Raw genomic sequence first — 20,355 nt, 5'->3', positions numbered from 1 at the left:
CTGTGAATATTGGCTTGGAAGAGCTTCAGAACTGGACTCTCCCCACCCTTGGCCCACGGCGAGCACCTGAGTTACCTCGGTGAGCTCCGTGCAGAGACAAGGGCACAGCTTCTTGGAATCGTTGTGATGGAGAAAAAAATATGTTCTCTGGGTTTCTTCTCCCCCGAGGAGAACTGACGTCCTCCTCTGTGGGCCAAAGAGAAGGAGCAAAATGTCCTGTTTACCTCCAGAGGTCGTCTTGAGAAGCCATCCCGTCAGAGGCGCTCCGACAGTGGTTGGTGGGGAGATTAAGGTCCAAATTCCCAGAACAATATTTCCCAGATTTGCCATCCATGTTAAACTCGACTCCAAGTGGCTTTTGAGTATTTCTGAGAACCAAATCCATCTTCAAAGTATGAAATGTGCTGTCATTGAGGATTTTCAATAGGACTCACCTTGTTATGGCGACAGAGGCAATCCACACACAATATTCTCCTCTCCTGAATTCTTACAAAACAGAAAACTAATAATCACTGAAAATTTGTCTACGCTTTTCAGTCTCTACAGTATTTCAGGAGTCCCCTTTCCCTTGATTTCCATTTATTACCTGAATAATTGGGGGCCTTCTCTAAAAGCTTCTATTTACATCAGTGCTGGGAAATCCCACAAAAGCCCAGAATGATTCACCTTGCCAACTGCAGAGAAAAGCTCCTCTAGCCCAGGTCAGCCTTTAGCATGTGGGTGAAGGCCTTTCCCTAATGCAGTTTTCCAAGCTTTATTAAAGCACAAAAATCATCTGCGTTGTCTGTGAAAAATACCGGTTCCTTAGTCCCAGCTCTGCCGGAGCAATGGAAGCTTCCTTGCAAACCTCTAATGGTGAAACCACGAGCCAGTGGGAGCTCTCTCTTTCCAAAGCACAGAGCGAATGTTTGTTCATTCACTAATTTATTTATTCGTTTAATAAATATTTCCAGAGGGTCCCTGTACCAAGCATTGTTCTAGGCACTGGGACTGCAATAGTAAATGGAATTGACATGGCTCTTGTCCCCATGGAACATACAGATTAGTGAAGGGGACAGATGACAATAAAATAAACCAGGAAATATATAATTACACATTGTGAGAGATGCTGTGAATAAAATAAAGAAAATGTGATGATAAGAGTAGTGGTGAGATCCACCAGATAAAGTGGCCTTAGGTTGTCCTCTCTATGGAAGGGACATGAATGCCAGAAGGACATAAGGTGCCCTCCCTGAGAAAGGGGAGGAGAATACAACAGATGTGAGGCCAGCATGAGTTGAGGTCCTTAGGTGGAAACGAGTGGTAGGAAAAAAACTGAGCAGAAAGAAAGGATGGGATTTGGTGTTTGATTGGATGTTGGATCCCTCCCTGGCCCATTGAGACACAGAAGTTGTCACTGATGGCAGGCCTTAGGGTAGAGCAGAGAGCCAGGTACCAAATCTTCCTCAAATGAAACGGAGTAAGCAGGAGTATGTTATATGACAAAGAGGCCAAGCCACATAGTATGAACCCCAAAGAAGTAGGGTTTTCACACACAGGTGAAGGAATAATAGTCTGCAGTGACATTAGCAACGGAGAATGCTGAAGGCTGGGAACCTACAGGAGAATGCATAGCCCCCCCCTTGAGAGCAATGTCCTCAGGGGACAGTCAGAAAGGGAAGGAAAGTACAAGGAACAGGCTGAGAAATTTGATGCTCATTTACCCAGGAAGGAAGGCCCCCGTGCACACAGGAGAAATGCTAGGAGGGAAGAGGGAAGTTGAGCTGGGGAAGGGTGAGAACAGAGAAGAACGGGAAATGAGAGTGCAGGGCAGGCTACCTTACTGGGGTCACATCTTGGGTGGCCACCACAGACAACCAGCATATGAGCATAACGAACTCCAAGATGTCTCAAAGAACTAACCTGAGCAGTCACCTATTAGACTAAAGGTGCGTGTGTGTTTGGGGGGCAGCATCCTGGACTGCTTGATTTGAGGGAGTCATAGCTGGGTGAGGAGGCCAGCCACAGGATTATTTCACTGGGCAGTCTCACATCAAACGCTGGACCTAGGATCAGTTTCTGATGGGCTACCACACAGTTCTGAGTGCTTGAAAGAAAGGGGTCCTGGGCTGTCCAAGAGAGTGTAGTTTGTAGGTCTGTGAAGTGGGAGGTTCAAATCACGGAAAGAGAGAGTGCAACATCATGGGAAGGCAGGGTTGAGCCAAACAGAGGAGGGACTAAGGCCTTAAACAGACCTACGGAGATGGCCACCAAGGAGTTAACAAGACAGAGTTTGAAAAACAGTGCATTAGTTGTGTATAATCTCTCAGAGGCCAGCCCTGGTGGTCTAGTGGTTAAGATTCGGCGCTCTCACCACCATGACTCAAGTTCATTTCCCGGTCAGGGAACCACATCACCCATCTGTTGGTTGTCATACTGTGGCGGCTGTGTGTTGCTGTGAAGCTGAAAGTTATGCCACTGGTATTTCAAATACCAGCAGGGTCACCCATGGTGGACAGGTTTCAGTGGAGCTTCCAAACTGGGAAGAAGGACCTGGCCACCCACTTCTGAAAAACTTGGCCGTGAAAACCCTGTAAACGGCAGCGGAGCATTGTCTGACCTAACACCGGAAAGTGAGAGGACGGTGCAAAAACAGTGGGCAGGTGACAGATTTTAGAGAAAACTTCATCTAAACTGTCTTTAGAGGCAATAGGCACTGGAGCCATATGGACCTTGAGTAAGTTAATTCACTTCCCTAAATCTCCACTTTTAAAAAAAATTTATTGAATGGTGATAATAGTATATATTCATACAGCTTAGTGGTTCTCAAAATTTAACTTGAGACTAGCCTGAGATGCTAAGGATTTCAGTTCAGTAGCCCTGGGTGGAAGAGCGGTTGGGGGAGGGGGGTGGGGGGCAGGAAACACTGTCACGGGGATTGTTAGGATTAAATGGGACATGTGCAAAATGTTTAGCACATGCCTGGCCCATGTTAGCTACTAAAATCCATAAATAATATTGCTATTTGGGTGGATGTAGCATCAAGGAGCAACTTTCTTTGGGAAACTTAACTTCCTTTGGCATCACTGAAAATCAAACAGAAGTGAAAACGCCAGGGCTCATTATAGTTACAAGGTACAAGCTTTGCCCCCATTTCGAAATACAAAAAGGAATTCTTATACTTCCTAGTTACTCTTACTACCAAGTTACAACGTGCAGATTATAAAGTGGTGTCAACACACAAGTCTGAAAAAGTTGTTGATGAAAAACCTGTGAAGGAGAAGGTGTGAGGTTGTTTAATGCAACTTACGGCACATCATATAATCAGTTATTCTAGGCAATGAAGTACGTAACCGAAATGGAGGCATGGGGAAATTAATTTCCAACAGGATTAGCAGGGAAAGGTCTTTCATTGGCAAACTGATGCTTTCAACCCCACTACACAAGTGTTTAGTGTTTGTGAAATAGCAAATGGTAAAAACTCTTCTGAAATCGTGTTTTTAATGGACAATCTGAGTGTTCACAAACACTCTTCGATTAAATTCATGAATGTCACTATTTTAATGCCATGTAGTATTTAATACACAAAGTTCCACAACTAAAGAAAGTGGCCAATTTCTTGGATTTTGTTTTGATTGAATTCCTCTGTAGTTAGATGCAAAATCAACCCTGGTTTTATTTTCAGCTAAAGGTCTCCTTCACAGACGGAGGAGTGTCCAGTCAGCACGAAACAAGACATGACCAGACCCCTGCTCGTACAGCCCAGCCCCTGGTACAGAACAGGTCCTCACTGTTTTGAATGAACGTGGAAGGTCTAACACCCAGAATGCTTAGAGGAGGCAAAGCGAGTCCTTGAAAACTTGGCACACTCCCAGATAACATATCTGAGACTTTCTTCAGACAAGCAATTCAAACGGTATATTGATTTTTAATAGTTCTGTAAAATTGAAGTGCACACGATCAGCACTGATGAAATCCTGGAACCTCTTGGTAACCAGCCCGGAGTGAACATACCGCCGCCTGCAGAGGGCTGAGGTGCGGGTAACTCTGACCTTCATTACAGCAAGAGACTGTCCCCTGGTGGCGGTGAGGCGACAGACTCCCCATTCTGAGATGGAACCAGATACACTGCTGTCTCCCTCCATTTCCATAGTTTTCAGACCTCACTACTTGCGGGAGAATGTTAATTTTTATTTTAATCATAGGATCTATCCTCTAACTAAAGGGATAACAATACACACTGGCTTTTTTTAAATTTAAGCCAACTTTTCTGGAATGAATTTATTTTGTATATCAAAAAAATTCCCTACGATAAAAATTTCTAAATCCTGCAGAATCAGCCTAGCACTAGACACATTGTAAAGCCTCCAATAAATACACGAATTAAAATTTTAAACTTAAAGAAAGAATAATTCAGCAAAATATCATCTTTGGCACACTGATTCAGATTTCCTTATTAAAATATTGTTTCAAACTGGGTAAACGAGTCAAACTGTTCACAAATGCACATCCTTTTATGGTCCTTAAATTTAAAAATCTGACTTTTAAATAAAAACCTAGAGTGCCTAGGAAGAATTTTACTTAGAGAATCTTCTGTAAAAGGCCATAAAATGTGAGTTAGAATTAGGTTCCTGTACTTAACTACCTTTATGAAATTTTATTCCTAAATATATTATGAATAATGTAAAAAGTCACCAAGTATAGCCATTCACACTGCAGACAGTTTATACCATGTAAGTTTTAAGTCCAGTTCCATGGTTCCAGAAATCCAGCATTTCCTTTTTTTTTTTTTTTAATTTTACCTTATTTTTTTCCTTTTTCTCCCCAAAGCCCCCCAGTACATAGTTGTATATTCTTCGTTGTGGGTCCTTCTAGTTGTGGCATGTGGGACGCTGCCTCAGCGTGGTTTGATGAGCAGTGCCATGTCCGCGCCCAGGATTCAAACCAACGAAACACTGGGCTGCCTGCAGCGGAGCGCGCGAACCTAACCACTCAACCACGGGGCCGGCTCCCCAGCATTTCCTTTTAATGGAAAAAACAAAGCATCTGATCTTTCAAGGATTTTGCTAGAGCCTTTCAAAGGGCTCTTTTTTACACAATTAGAATTTCCTTCTGACCAGCTATACTGTTGATGAAAACTTGAGCTAAAGCTCTATGAAGTCAGGTAAATCCATCTGACATGGGTTTTAACTTTCAGATATCCTAGAAAAGGTCACACTGAACAGCCACTTAATTCTTAGATACTAGTAATTTCATTTTCTTCAATGAAAACATTGAAATAGTAATAGGAGTAAAAATACCGTGTTAATGCTACTAAGCCACAAACTGCTGCTACACGAAGGTGAATTGCACCGCCACACTTCACATCCAAAAGTCACTCTCAAATTCTGAGCTGGATTAATTTTAATTATGAATTTCAGACATGGAGTGTACAAAATCTAAGCAGAAGCATCTGAAAATTTTCTCTCCCATTTCCATGTAAAATTCAATTGATATTTCTGAGCGCAAAAGCCAAAAATAATCTTATTATATGCATAGTATTATGTGTATATATACTATACACTATGTGCATGTTTATACTATGGGTGTATATTGGCACCTAAGATTTTATTCTTATTGTTTCTATGAATTCTTATTGTGTATATATGAATTCCAAAAGCTTTGTGGAATCTACCATAAATCTGAAAAATGTCTAGCATGGATCAACTACATATGAATGTCAAGTAAAACTCATACACTTTCCATTGGTAAAGGGGATAAATTGTCATGACCACATAGTGTACACTTTACTACATTTATTTGTCTTTCTTCTCTGGACTATTTGTTGTGGAAACAAATATCTTTCTCAGTAACTCTGTTTCCCATCTCAAATGTCAAGGACAGAAGTTGGGTTTTTTTTCTTTTGTGAGGAAGATTGGCCCTGAGCTAACATCTCTCACCAATCTTTCCCCCGCCCCACCACCAAAGCCCCAGTACATGGTTGTACATCCTAGCTGCAAATCATTCTAGTTCCTCCATGTGGGACACTGCCACAGCATGGCCTGATGAGCGGTGTGTAGGTCCACATCCAGGAACCGAACCTGTGAACCCTGGGCCGCAGAAGCAGAGTGCACAAACTTAACCACTCTGCCACAGGGGCAGCCCTGGTTTTGTCTTTTTATTAGCCCTATTTAGTACAATGCATAGTAAATTCCAGTATATTCAATAAATATATTGAATATACTATATTAAATATAAACAATAAACTACAGATACGAACTACTTAGACTATCCGGGTTTTAACTGACCCCTGAAGTCCTAGAGCAGGAGGGTAAATCTAGGAAGGGAGACCATCAAATACACCAAAAGACTCGCCGTGGGGTGTTTCCCAGACACCAGCCTGTTGGACTTTAAAGACTGGAGGCTGACTTCACCTTTCAGAGAGAAACTGGTTGCCCCAGTGACTACCCGCCTTAACGCAAAATTTCCCTAAAGCTTCCAACTCCTCTTTGGCCTCCCTTTTGGTATTTTACTAACTCAAAGAAAACAACCAAATTTGCGATTTGTTCTAGGGGATGGCCTGGACAGTACTTCATTAATACTGCCTTTAACCCCATTTTAAGCAAGAGTTGAACTTAAATAACAGACAAAGGAGATCAGTCTTTACTGTTTTAGTATACAGGCCCTAGTTCTCTGGGAAGTCAATTAAGAAAACAGTAAAGGCGTTTAAGATTTCATTCTCTCTATGAAGGGAAGGAAACAGGAAGTTACAGTACTTCAGGACTCCAGGATCACACTTGTTCATGTACAGAGACTAGCTACAACCAAGAAAGCAGGAATTTTAGATCACTGTGAACATAATTTGGGAGTAATTTATTCTGATTCTGTTTAAATTTGCCTCAGTTTTAAAACTAGTTAAAATGCTCTATGTTCAGCTGATTCTTTACTAATTTGTTTTCCAATCGAAGACATTCACAGAAGGGCAAGTTCAAAAATACACTGAACAGCATTTTATGAATGAATGTCTACAATACGACATCAGTACTAGCAGAATGCTGCTTTAAGTACAGCAAAACTCCAAACTCTAAAATTTTCATTTTTATTTATTTTTTTTAGTGAGGAAGATTGGCCCTGAGCTAACATCTGTGCCCGTCTTCCTCTATTTTGTATGTGGGATGCTGCCACAGCATTGCTTGATGAGTGGTGTGCAGGTCCACACCTAGGATCCAAACCTGCAAACCCCAGGCCACTGAAGCAGAGCGTGCGAACTCAACCACTACACCACCCAGCCAGCCCCTTCATTCTTAATTCTTCAACGAATTTTAATATACTTTGTTCTTACACAGATTTCTGATACACTACATATTAAAAATGTTCCAATCCTGGTGAGTATTAAACATTTTATTTAGAGATTTTAAAGTTAAAAAAAAGGTACACAAAGACAGATTACATTATGATGACCAAGGCAGTATTCTACATGACAAAAATCAAAATCAAATTTAAAAAGTAAATGTACAGACACTAAACAAGCTAAATACCTGATATCCAATTCAGGCTGCATACACATAAAATGATCTGACCACATGCTTATGCAAAATTTTTTTCTCAGAATACCAAAATTCCAGCCATTCTGTCAACTGTCTTCTTCCCCTGGCAAGTACTGTGAGCAAACTTCTATCTAATATAAAAGAACTGGCGTGGCACTTAAAAACTACAAAAGACAGAACATAATTAAAAACGTTTTTGTAATGTAATTCTGTATAAAATATATACAGTAAATCTTATTAGTTAAAAAAAAAAGATTTAAAAACAAAAGACCACCCTGAATAATGGTTAAAACATCATCACAGAAAAATGCTTGTCTTTTGTAACATTATTGATAAAAACCTGATGGATTTCTTTTTTCTGAGAGGACATCAAACTTGAAGAAGTCATTCATTCAAAATTGATTTAAAAGTGTAGGTAAGATCGTGGCTCAATGTCTACCCCTGCTCAGAATGTTTTACCGTGATTCTTCACTCTAATATTTAACAAGACGAAGTAAAAGAATAACTCAAAGAAAGTGTTTCTCAAAATGAGGTCCAAAGCCCCAAGAGAATTCTAAGGTGGGCTCAGTAATGTGCATTTTAAACAAACTTCCTAGGTGATCATTCTACATTTTAAATTTGAGAACTAATGCCCTAGGGAAAACAGCACCACTTAAAAGCAAGATCATAAACATATTTCTGACATAAGATGTCAGAATTTTCTAGAAGTTTACGATTTGAAGTGAATACTGCTTTTTGTTTTAAAATAAGTTTCAGGTATTAAGAGAAACATATATACATCTTAAATAAACATATGAATGTATATTAATATTTTCCTTTGAGATTTTCATTGCTTTCAGACTTAGTTATGTGAAGAAAAAATGAGTACATGGCCGGAAACTGGAAAAATTACATTTCTAATGAAACATAGCATCCAAAATATATATATATATATATATATAATTTATTAAATGCCTACAAATTTTAAATCATTCTAAATTTAAGACTAGATAGCTTCCCTCTAAATTAAATTTTACTAAGATTGGGCAAGTGTAAGTAATTTAAATGATTATGTTACTCTGTAAGTCCCTTTTCATAAAAAAATATTAAAACAGAAGAATGCTATCTCTGACATCCCTTTAAATAATAAATTGCTAACCACTAATATTAATAAAAAATAATCTGAAGAACTTGGCCCCTGAAACGGATCTACTCTGTATTCCATGTGTTGCCTACTTAACAAAAACTCACCGAAGGAGCTGGAACTGTGACGTGTGTGAGTGTATGTGTGTGCCCTGGACATTTATTCACGTTTACTTTATTACTTTTCTTGGATTTCACTGAAGACTCCATAAATTAGGGTCCAAAAGTATGGCTAATGTGGTTTGGGGGAAGAAACAATCATGGTTAACACACTATTCAGAAGATGAATTCTTTCCTGTATACTAAATTATAAGGAAAAAATAGTATACATTCTGTCTCCACTGGATAAATGGAATGCTTTTACAAGTTTGGTAACAAGCGAGTGCCTCATTATTTAAATCAAATCACCAAAAAACAGCTGCGGGATTTACTCTCGAATAAGAAATAAATAGTACCACTGCACTTTTTTGGATCTATTTTAAATTTCTATTTTTCCCTTTTTACATACTGAGAAATTTTCCATTCAATTGCATCCGGATCCTCTGAACAACATTTGCTAACATTCCAGTTAAAGTTCTGGCTGAAGAGACAAGCTGAGAAGCCCATCCCTTGATATCCTAAAGAAATCATCTGCATCAGTTTTTCAATGACAGCTAATGATCTGGAATCCGATCCTTAATAAAAGATGCCTATTTTATTCCTCAAGGAGAATCTGTATTCCCTAATTCTAAGCAAGCAACACCTTTTATTACCAATCAATTTAATAAAATGTTGCCTTAAAAATCAATATTTTAATTATCCAAGGCAATGATAAAACTACAGCTAAAGTTTTAAACACAAAGAACTCAGAAACCAATAGTTAACATAACAAGTTGTTATATTTTGAATTAATCTTTTATTCCAAAATTAAACATTTAAATGACTTAAAGGAAGAATGATAAAAATTATGCGAGGCTTAGATGCAATTCCATCATGTGCCTTAATAATGCAACACTCTTTTTAAAAGCAGTGGTAAGTATTTCCCTTAAATGAAAAGGACACTTTCATTACTCATCAGTAGGCTGCTGGATTACGAGTGTAACTAATTTTGACACAATTGTCTGGAAACCAGTTTCAATTTTTTTTCAGTTAAACTTGGATGTAGTAATTGACTCTTACAGACAACAACAGAAGATACTGAGTGCTTTTTTGTCGGTGGCAAATATGAAATGTATCCAGGCTGGTAACAAGTGAATCCATGCATTAAATGGCAACACGAGCAAAATGCATAGTTGAGAAATGAGGATCAGACACATTCTTCTGCAGACATCAAAAGAGGATTGATATACTCAAATCCTTCAAATTCAGACTGATCAATCTTCCTCACAATGTCACTGTTGAAAGAAAAATAAATTTCATAATCAACATTTCTTCAACTTTTAATTCAAATGGTAAAATAAGGTTAAGAAACCAAAAATAAGGCTAATTTATATAAATTATGGAAAAAATTTTTACAAGTTTTTAGATTAATCCCAAAACATTTCCCAGAAGAATCAAGAGTACTGAAAATCAGAAAAGACTAATAAACCCACAAGCAAGCTTAGAACCAAAAAGTAGTCCAAAACTGAGGGCTGGGAATAAAAAAGGCACAAGTTGTCACAATTCTGGGCAATCTTAACTTTTGACCTGAGCTACATTTCTAACTATAGGTGAACATCCAGGTCCGAATTAGTATTCAATTTAGTAGTCACCTCAACAGCCAGATGCAGTACGGTGAAGAGAAGGCCCAGAAGAAGTTAACCAACAGGAAAAGGCAATAGGAACAAGTAAACTGAAAGACCTGGAAAAAGGAGAGACCACCACAGGGAGGCAATGGGTCACAGGGAGGGGAGAGATTGGAATTCTGGTTAATATAGAAGAAGAGCGAGTAGTACTATCGAACATTTTAATACTTGAACGTACACACCATACTGCAGAGCATGAAGTTACATGGGACACAGTCCCTTCCTTCAGGAAGGGATGCTACTTCACGTAACAGAAAGCTACAAGAGAAAGCAGTAGCTGCCAAGTTTCATGTGGGACAAACTAAGTTCTGTTCTAACCACAGTTCTAAAGAAAAGGGTGACTTCTAGCTGGAGAAATCAAGAAAGGCAGCGTTCATTCCACAAACATTTGCTGAACAGACTCATGAAAGATTATGGTAGGTCTAGGAGAATGCAAGTAATTTACTAGAGTTGGAGCACAGGAATAGAAGGGTGTTAAGTGGCAGATGATGCTGGAAGGAAGGTCATGGCTGGCTCAAAGAAGCCAGTGATGTTTACACTAAGGAGATTCACTTGACCCATCAAAGATCTGGTTGCATCTGAGGGTGCTCTGAAAGATGGGGCAGATGTCAACAGGTACAAATGAAGAAGGAATATAGAGGAAATGGCATGAGCAAAGGTAACAGCACGCTATCGGGGAATGGCCAGAACACAGCGTTTGTGTGAGAGAGGAGTGAGAGAGAGGGCTGGAGAGTCAGGCTGGAGCCAATGGCGAGAGGCCTCAAATGCTGGCCAAGAGGATAGATGTTATCTGGTAGGCAGCGTAGGAGTTACTAAAGGTTTCTGACTAAAGGAGTTAGAGAAGTGGAATGGTACTTCATGAGGTATACAGATTGGGTTGCAAAGTAAAGAAGGAGCCCAATTAGGAGGACGGCATAATGTCCTGGGTATGATTTGAAAGAGATCTGAACTGGGCTTATGGCAATGGGAATGGAAAAAAGGGATCTGACACAAGTGATGAAGTAAAAGGAAAAAGAGACAAGGACTTGGCAGCTGAAGGTGTAATACAGTTTATTAAGGAAAAAGGAGTCAACAATCACTGACATTTTGAATCTGAATGCAGGAACACACGGTGATATAATGAGCAGAAAAAGGTAAATAAAAACAACAAACTGATTGAGAACAACAGAAAAAGAGACCATAGAGGGTCTTTCTTTGGTTTTAGACTTCCTATGTTTAGATGCATGTCTGACAAACTAGAGGAGATGGTACACAAGCAGATGGAAATGCAGCTCAGGAGAGAGATCAGGGTAGGGCTGGGTGCTTTAGAAACCACCGCTCATTTATTCTTCACAGCAACCTCGTGAGGTGGGCAATATGAGAAGCAGCAAGCTCAGAGAAGTTACGCAATTCACGCCCAGGTTACCGAGCTGGGAAGAGGTGGCATCAGGATTCAAAGTCCTATCTTCTGATTAAATCCAGCACTCTTTCTAATACACGATGCTGTCAGAAATAATGATTTTGGTATGTATCTCTCCCTCTAGGAGACAGTAAGTTTTTTGCAAGATTGGCCTACGTCTTGATCATCTTTGAATGTCTAGTATTTCGCATAGTGCCTTTTGCTCAATAATTGTTTGCTAATTTAGCTGGGAGTCATTTAAATAGCTGGTATCCATGCTACGGGGCTGGCTGCAATCTCCCAGGCACAAGCTGCATACAGCACAGAGAAGGCTGTCATGAACAGAACCACGGAGCATCCTAGTCTCAAGGGGACAGCAAAAACAGATGACGAGTAATCAGAGAGATTAAACAGAACCCGGATGGGCGGTGCCAAAGCAAGGCCATGAATGCCAAATGCTTTACAGACATCAGGAGAGATGGAGACTGAACAAAACATGCTTCAAAACTTAGAAATTAAGAAGTCAATTCAACCTTCCAAAGCTGAAGGAGCAGGTTAAATTGTAAGGGGTTAAAGTTTGGGCAGTAAGAAAGTGTAAGACAATCAATGTTCACTACTCTGAAGGAGTCTGATACAGATACTGCTGATTTCCTTTTTTTTTTTTACCATGACCTTCTATTAACTATTTCTGAAAAAGCTTAAAGATGAAAAGAAAAATGTGGTGGTTCAAAGAAGTGCTAAGAGGGGCCAGCCCCGTGGTGTAGCGGTTAAGTTCGGCAGATTCCGCTTTGGCAGCCTGAGTTCATGGGTTCGGATCCCAGGGGTAGACATACACCACTTGCCCACCAAACTGTAGCAGCAACCCACATATTAAGTGGAGGAAGACTGGCACAGATGTTAGTTCAGGGTTAATCTTCCTCAAGCAAAAAAAAGGAAAGAAAAGAAAAAAAGTGCTAAGATTCAAGGGAAAAAATTAGGATACCTGAGCATGTTTATAAGCAGAGGAAAAGGGAAACTAAAGAAGGTGGAGTAATGGAGACAAGTGACAAAACGAAATCTGGGAGGAAACTTGTGGAAACAGGTCCAGGAAAAGAGGAGGGTGCCCCTTGAGAAAGAGGGACAGCCTTCCAAGAATAGGGAAGAAGAGAGAGGTTGAGAAGCGTTGGAGAGCAATTCTGAGATGCAAGGTGGTCTGGGGACAGCTGGAAAGGGAGCAAGCTCACAGCAGCAAGGTCTCCATCCTTGCAGTCAAGTTAAGGCAAGGTTAGTCCTGTCAGAGCGCTGGAGGCAGGGTAGGACTGAAGGCGTCTAAAATGTAGAGACAGTTCGGAACAGCTGCTGTGAGGAATGTGGTAAGAATTAATGAGATGTAAGTAAAATGACTGTCAAGCAGCAAGGGCCTCCTTGAGATGAGAGAATGACTCTGAATGACAGGTAGATGATCAAATATCCCCAAACTATTCTAAACCATATTTTTAAAAGATGCAACATAAACACAAAAAATACGTCAGATTACTGTTGGCTGGATGTGATAAGCTGATGTAATCCTTTGAAAAGCAGTTTGGCAATACATATCAAGACCTTTAAAATTTCATACCCTTTGACCTAATTCCCTTTCTGTCTTAAGGTAACAGGAACTCAGGTAAAGATGGTCATTGTCAAAATGGGAAAGGGTGCAGAGCAGGGCAAAGAGCACAGGCTTAGGCAGTCAGATTTGGGGTTGAATCCTGACTCTGCCACCTGATAGCTGTGTAACTTCACTTAATCTCTCTGAGCCTCGGTTTCCTCATTTGTAAAACGAAGATGACCACAACGAGGTTTACAAGGTTGTGAGAATCAGAGATAACGCATGTAAAGCAGAGTTGAAAATGGCAGTTATTGTTATACTTTATAATAGTATAATGGATTCAAATATCTCATAACTGAATGGTTAAATTATAGTATAAACTGATAATGAAACCGTGAAGCCACTAAAAATGGGGCTTTGAAAGAACTTTAAAAATATTTCAGTCTGTAGAATTACTTACTCATCATCTGGAGTGAGCTGGACAGGTTCATTAGTAAACTGAGAATCAAAGTTGTCCAAACCAAATTCCCCAGAAATATTTGGTTTAAAGGGAGGTACCACCTGCTTTTGCTCCATCTAGAAAGACAGATTGGATGACAGCTCAAGCCTGCATTCTTAGAAAAATTCCACCTCTTCATTTCTCCTCTGCCCACAGATGTTTCCCAGTCTTTATTAAAGTGAGTCCCTAGGCGTGGTTCTCCGATGTTCACAATAACGGAAATAACTTACAAATCTGAACATTGAAGCAGGCCTCAATAATACACAACCTGCTCCATTAAATTAATATTCTAAGCTTTTATTATTTTAAAAGCTTTTAGAAAAGCACTTTAGAGAGTGTTTTAAGTTATTTAAGCTGTGATATACTAGATTTTTCAACAATCTTTTAAGATGATAAAACTTGGCCCAAGATAATAATGAAACCTAACATAGAAAACAATCAAAATTTACATACCATATCCCAATCAACATTTCGGAAGAATGGGTGTCCCTGAATATCAGCAAATCCTGTTTGAGGATGACAACCCAATCGTTCCTTTGGGTCCTATGGTGCAAAGAAATGTTTCAAGAACTGGGTGAATATCATGCTCCGGAATAAATAATCCTTGTGACCTGTGTTTCATGTCCATTATTATAGGAGACCTTTACATCTGAAATCAGAACAGTCTACCTGTCATTTCTGGGAAGTACACCATTAGACTCAAATGAGTATCTGAAGCTGTGACACGTGCGACTTCCTCACGGCTCCCTCTACTGCTATCACATAACCGAAGTGAAGACGTGTCACCACTGCTTGTTAAAGAAAACCGGGAGGAGAAAGAGCAGCAGAGCCATTTGAGCAGCATCCAGCTATGTCTTTGGCATGGGTCAGAGCGACAGTCAAAATGTGCAAACTCCAGCAGTTTGTTCTTAGCTCAGTTTAAAAGCCCTCTGCCCAATTACAGCAACAAACGAAAATCTGTGTACAACGATACAACCATCATCTGAATTGCTGGACTGAGAAGGGGCTGCAGCTTATAAAAAGTCTTGGTTTATTCATTACTGTGAACGAGAACATGTTGCCATTTTTCTTTCTAATAAAAGGCATTTTATTTTGCATATTTACACCTTTCAACTTCATTTTTCACTAGAAACAGATTTCTAGTTTAAAGCTTTCCTCATATGAAGTACTCATTTAAAACAAGCTTCAATTTCTTATTTTATTAAAATTCATTATCATCTTATTTACCTTAAAGATAAATACACATCAATCTACTTTCTAACCTACCATTTATTTAAAATAAGACTCACGATTGCCAAGATCGTTGTGATACCATAATGAGTTTATATTTGGTCTTTGTCCTAGATTCCTGACACAGAGCTTCTAAAACCTTTGTAATTTCTGATGGGAGTGTCTTCTGTTATTCATAACAAGTCCCTTTTGATCAGACCTGAGTTTAGGCTAATAAGGTGACTCTTGGTGGGCCTCTAGATGGCTTCAGGATGGGGTATGGTCGACACAGGAACCAATCATGTGGTGAGGGGCTTGGAACCTTCAAGCCTCATTTCCAGAGGGGCTGGAAATCGAGTTCAATCACCAATGGCCAATGCTTTACTCAATCATGCTACATAATGGAACTTCCTTAAAAACTCCAGATCCTGGGTTTTGGAGAGCTTCTCGGTTGGTGAACTCATCCATGCGCTAGAAGGCTGGAACAACCCAACTCCACCGGGACAGAAGCTCCTGCACTCAGGACCCTTCTGGACCTCACCCTATGTACCTCTTCATCTGGTTGTTCATTTGTATCTTTTATAATAGACTGTTTTCCTGAGTTCTATGAGCCTATGAATTCTATGAGTTGTATGTTCTATGAGTAATTCTAGCTAATCACTGAACCTGAACTGAGGGGGTTGTGGGAACTCCCAACTTTGTAGCCAAGTCAGCCAGAAGTGTGGGCACCCAATACTTGCGACTGGCATCTGAAGTGACGACAGTCTTGTGGGACTGAACATTTAAACCCATATGCAGTCTGATGCTAACTCCGAGTAGTTAGTGTCAGAAATGAACTGAATTGTAAGACATCCACTTGGTGTCTGGAGAGTTGAAGAAGTGGTGTGGAAAAAAGCCTACACGTTTGGTTTTAGAAGTGTTATGAGTAAAAGCAGCTCAGAATCATGACAGATAGATCCCCAAACTCTCCTAGCCTACCAACAGCCTAGCAACAAACAAGTGAATGATGTTCAGATTTTTTAAGAGCCAATGATAGCATCTCGGTTCTTCTGATTTGATCTAATTATAGGGTTTTTGACATGAGAATCTGTAGGAACACTATTGCCCCAAGTACTCAAAAGCTAAAGAGATTCTATAAATAATGATAAGCCAAAGAAAATTGAAAAATAGAACTGAAAGTACCATTGAGACTATCCCCAAAGATGCAATCTGCCCTTAATTGAGTACATGGTATATATCATTTACATTAAAAATACCATATGTAATGTATAGCTGGGGTAAATTATACTGGCAAAATGGGAAGCACAACTCATCTTAGTGACAGATAAATTCCAGATCTAACTGAAAGAATCACATAGTCTGATGTTTTGGAATTCTATGTTGCCTGAAGCTCTACCTGCCAGTTTCCCTTATACAAAGATAAACCACTAAAGATTTTATACAGGATTTATACCTTGTTGAGAAAACTCTTCAGGACACTTGCAGCTTTTACAGATAGAGAACGCGGTATGCGAATTTGTTTTTCCAAAATAACTAGAAAGATAAAATTTACAGCGTTATATTTAACTTTCACGTGGCTTTAATCTTTAAATTTTTATTATGAGATATTTAAGGCATTCTAGCAGAAAAAAATAAGACGTTATGTACACTACTTAAGTGTCTCGTGTGCTTTCCCAGTCCCATTCTTCTTCCTCCTCAGAGACAGCCCCTACTCTGAATGCTGATTTTATCATTTACATGCACGTTTTATTCTTTGACTACCTCTTTGTGCCTTGGTTTTCTCATCTGTAAAACTGGAATAAAAATAATACTTGCTGCATAAGGTTGTTATGAAGTTTAAACAAGTTAATATCTGTAAAAAGCTGGCACATATTACTATATTCAATTTTACTGGACATTGCCAAATTATTCTCCAAGGCTCTTGTGTCATTGTCACTGTCGCCAGCAGTCTATGAGAGTTCCTGTTGCTCCACATCCTCATCAGCACTGGTATTACCAGACTTTAAAATTTCTGCCAAGGGGCCAGCACAAGTGGCGTAGTGGTTAAGTTCGCACATTCCACTTCAGCGGCCCAGGATTCGCAGGTTCGGATCCTGGGTGCAGACCTAGATATTGCTCACCAAGCCGTGCTGTGGTGGTGTCCCACAAACAAAAGAGAGGAAGATTGGCACAGATGTTAGCTCAGGGACAATCTTCCTCACACACACACAAAAAAATTCTGCCAAACGTATGAGTACAAAATAGTAGCTCTTTAATGTGCATACCCCTAATTACTAGTGAGGATGAACGTCTTTCCACATATTCCATGGCCATTTGGATTTCCCATTACACGGAATAGCAATCATTTCCTGTGATGGCCTTAATTATTAAATGTAGAATTTTATGGCAGTCTTCACACTTCTTTGGACTGTGTGTTGGGGGGGGATCCCTGTGTTTATCTGCTTGTTTCTGTTCTGTTCCATTCTTTGTATTTCCAATCTTGGGGTTTTCTTTTCATCCTTTGATCCCTCTTATCTTGTTGGTACTCAACTTTTTTCCCATATTGTTCTGGACTTATGCACTCAGCCTTGGGGTCCAGGTGAAAAGACCGTCCTCTCTAGCCACCAGGATTCCCTCCTCCAATTTCTGTTCATGACACACCATCTGAAGGAACCTCTTTGTTATGTGTCTGAGGATGAGAAGAGAACTGGCAAACGGGACTGAAGACTACAGAGGTGGGAATGATGTATCAAAAAGGAGAAAAACCAAAGCCCCACATATTAAGGAGTATATTGTCCAGGTTATTCTCTCTCTCTTTTTTTTTTTTGGTGAGGAAGACTGGTCCTGAGCTAACATCTGTTGCCAATCTTCCTCTTTTTGCTTGAGGAAGGTTGTTGCTGAGCTAACACGTTTGCCAGTCTTCCTCTGTTTCGTATGTGGGATGCCATCACAGTGTGGCCTGACGAGTGGTGGTAGGTCCACGCCCAGGATCCAAATCTGTGAACCCTGGGCTGCCAAAGCGGAGCTCATGAACTTAACCACTAAGCACTGGGCCAGCTACTATTCTTCTCTTTCTTACTCAGAGTAAAAACTTGAGCCGTCCTCATTCACGCTCTAGAATAGGTTATTCACAGTGGAAGTCTGTAAAATACTGCAAGTTACCTTGGAAGAGATAATCCTCTGTGTTTTGATCGGGGTTATCAGAGCTCCCAACAATATCAAACGGAGACCTCCCTGCCATCATCTCGAACATGAGCACTCCAAGCGCCCACCAGTCCACACTGAAACCTTCCGAAGAGAAAGTTTAAAGCAACACTTATCCATTCTGCATTCTTGAAAGTCAATAATTTGAGATTCATTTTATTCCACAATGAAAAAGCAAACTCTTAAAAGCATTGTAACTATCATGGTAGGCACTGAGGATTATAGGTATATTTCACTTATCAACAAGGGGAGGTACTTAAAAGATAATTTTAAAAATAAAATACAGGCAATAGAACATGTTTCTTTTCCCAACTATGTCTGTAATTTCAGACTCATGGCCTGTATCTAATATTTTGTTTTGATGATATAATTAAGCTCTAATTGAGAATAACCTTCCTTGGTCTAAAACCTGATCTTCTGCTAGCTGATTAAAAATCCTTGAGAGATCCTGGAGTCAGATTAGGAGCAGCTGTCACAGGCACCCAGCCTCCTTTACAACTGCTGAAATCAGAGGGCCAGAACCTAAAGGGTCAAATGTTTTCTTAAGATAAACATATCCTCTGGTTCCTGACAAGCAGTCAATCTTTCTACCACCTTTCAGATTCCTGGGGGAAATATCCCAGGAACTCTGAACAATCTTCGTGAGTCACATGGCTCAAGTTTAAATCCCAACTCTGACACTTCATAGCTGTGTGACCCTGGATAAGTTATTTAAACTTTCTGTACATTAGCTTCCTCATCAGTATAATGAGAACTAACAGTGCTTCCCTCATAGGATTACTAAAAGGACTAACTTAGTTAATATATGTAAACTGTCTAAAATAGTGCCTAGTACTCTTTAGTGCTTGCCACTAATAAAATATTATTCAAATTTCTACCTCCAAATACTACCCAGGTCCCACTGGCTCCAATTTCAGAGTTTAGGGTTTTCATGTAGGTTGTAAAGGATCAAAAAAGTTTATAGTAATAAGATCAGCATTGAAATAAGTGTACTGTAATGCACTTGGTACCAGATCTAACTATCCTTCTAGCTCATAGCTAAAATACCATCTATTTATTTATTACCATAATCTTCTCCTCTTAAAATTTCAGGAGCAATGTAATTGGGAGTACCACAGAAAGTGCTGGTTGTGTCTCCTGGCCGTAATCCTTCCTTTTATAAAAAAAAAGGAAAAAAAGAAAAAATAAGATCCAAAATTCTGTTTTAAATTCCCCTTTTTATCTCATCTATCACATGAGCTCAGCATCTGTAGGCATACATTAAGCTTAAATAAAATATCACTAGCACAGTTGCATTTATTACTAAAATCACAGGTTGCCACTAAACAGCTTACAGAAAACCCGTCCTCATTAGATGCTGGCAAACAGTAAGTTCAACTAAGATAAAAATTAATTTAAAATAATTTATACTCAAATAAAAATTTGATACAAAAATTCAAATTCATATGAGTAAAAGGAATCATATTTTATGAAGAAAAGAAGCACTTTAAATCCCACCTCCCAACACAACCACTGCTGGCATTATGGTATTTCCCTTCCAGTCATTTTTCCTAAGGGATAAGTTTTCTGGTTTTGTATTTTAATAGCTACAGGATGGACAAAATTGAGGCAAAACACACTAATATATACGAATTGAGAAACCACATAATAACAAATGGAACAATCCCCAAGAAGTTATAACAAACTTGTATGTACCTAACAACACAGCCTCAAAATACAAAGAGTAAAAATGAGCAAAATCATTAGAATTTCACAATCCCTGCTATGGACTGAATGTTTGTGTGCCCCCAAAATTCGTACATTGAGGCCATGAAGTGATAGCACTGGGAGGTGGGGACTTTGGGAGGTAATTAGGTCCTGAGGTTGGAGCCCCCATGTGGGTACGTGGAGCAATAGAGGAGAGAGAGTTTGTGAAACAGAGAGAGAGACTCCTTGCATGCAAAATAAAAATTCTATATTCTTTTTTATGTACATCTTGGATATTGACCAAATACTAAGTCATAAAGGAAATCTCAATATATTTCAAAGAACCAATATCACTCAGATCATTCTCTGGCCACAAGGCAATTAAATAAGAAATAATAAAAAGATAGCCAGTCGAGTGGCCTAGTGGTTAAGTTTGGCACACT

At 39.5% G+C, this 20,355-nt stretch overlaps 1 protein-coding gene across 1 annotated transcript in view; it reads right to left on the bottom strand.

Annotated features, from left to right (window-relative positions):
- Window positions 1-9,124: 9,124 nt before the first annotated feature.
- The window catches only part of PRKCI (protein kinase C iota), a 74,392-nt gene continuing 63,161 nt past the window's right edge, over window positions 9,125-20,355 (bottom strand). The window contains exons 13-18 of the mRNA XM_014732748.3: window positions 19,292-19,379; window positions 18,185-18,310; window positions 16,497-16,576; window positions 14,288-14,377; window positions 13,796-13,911; window positions 9,125-10,000 (exon numbers count right to left, since the gene is read on the bottom strand). Of these exons, the coding sequence (XP_014588234.2) occupies window positions 9,913-10,000; window positions 13,796-13,911; window positions 14,288-14,377; window positions 16,497-16,576; window positions 18,185-18,310; window positions 19,292-19,379 (588 nt within the window). The 3' untranslated portion in view covers window positions 9,125-9,912. The remainder of the gene's footprint in view (window positions 10,001-13,795; window positions 13,912-14,287; window positions 14,378-16,496; window positions 16,577-18,184; window positions 18,311-19,291; window positions 19,380-20,355) is intronic.

The sequence above is a fragment of the Equus caballus genome, chromosome 19, assembly GCF_041296265.1.
Source record: "Equus caballus isolate H_3958 breed thoroughbred chromosome 19, TB-T2T, whole genome shotgun sequence".
Lineage (NCBI taxonomy): Eukaryota > Metazoa > Chordata > Mammalia > Perissodactyla > Equidae > Equus > Equus caballus.
This window is presented reverse-complemented; position numbering and strand designations above follow the sequence as displayed.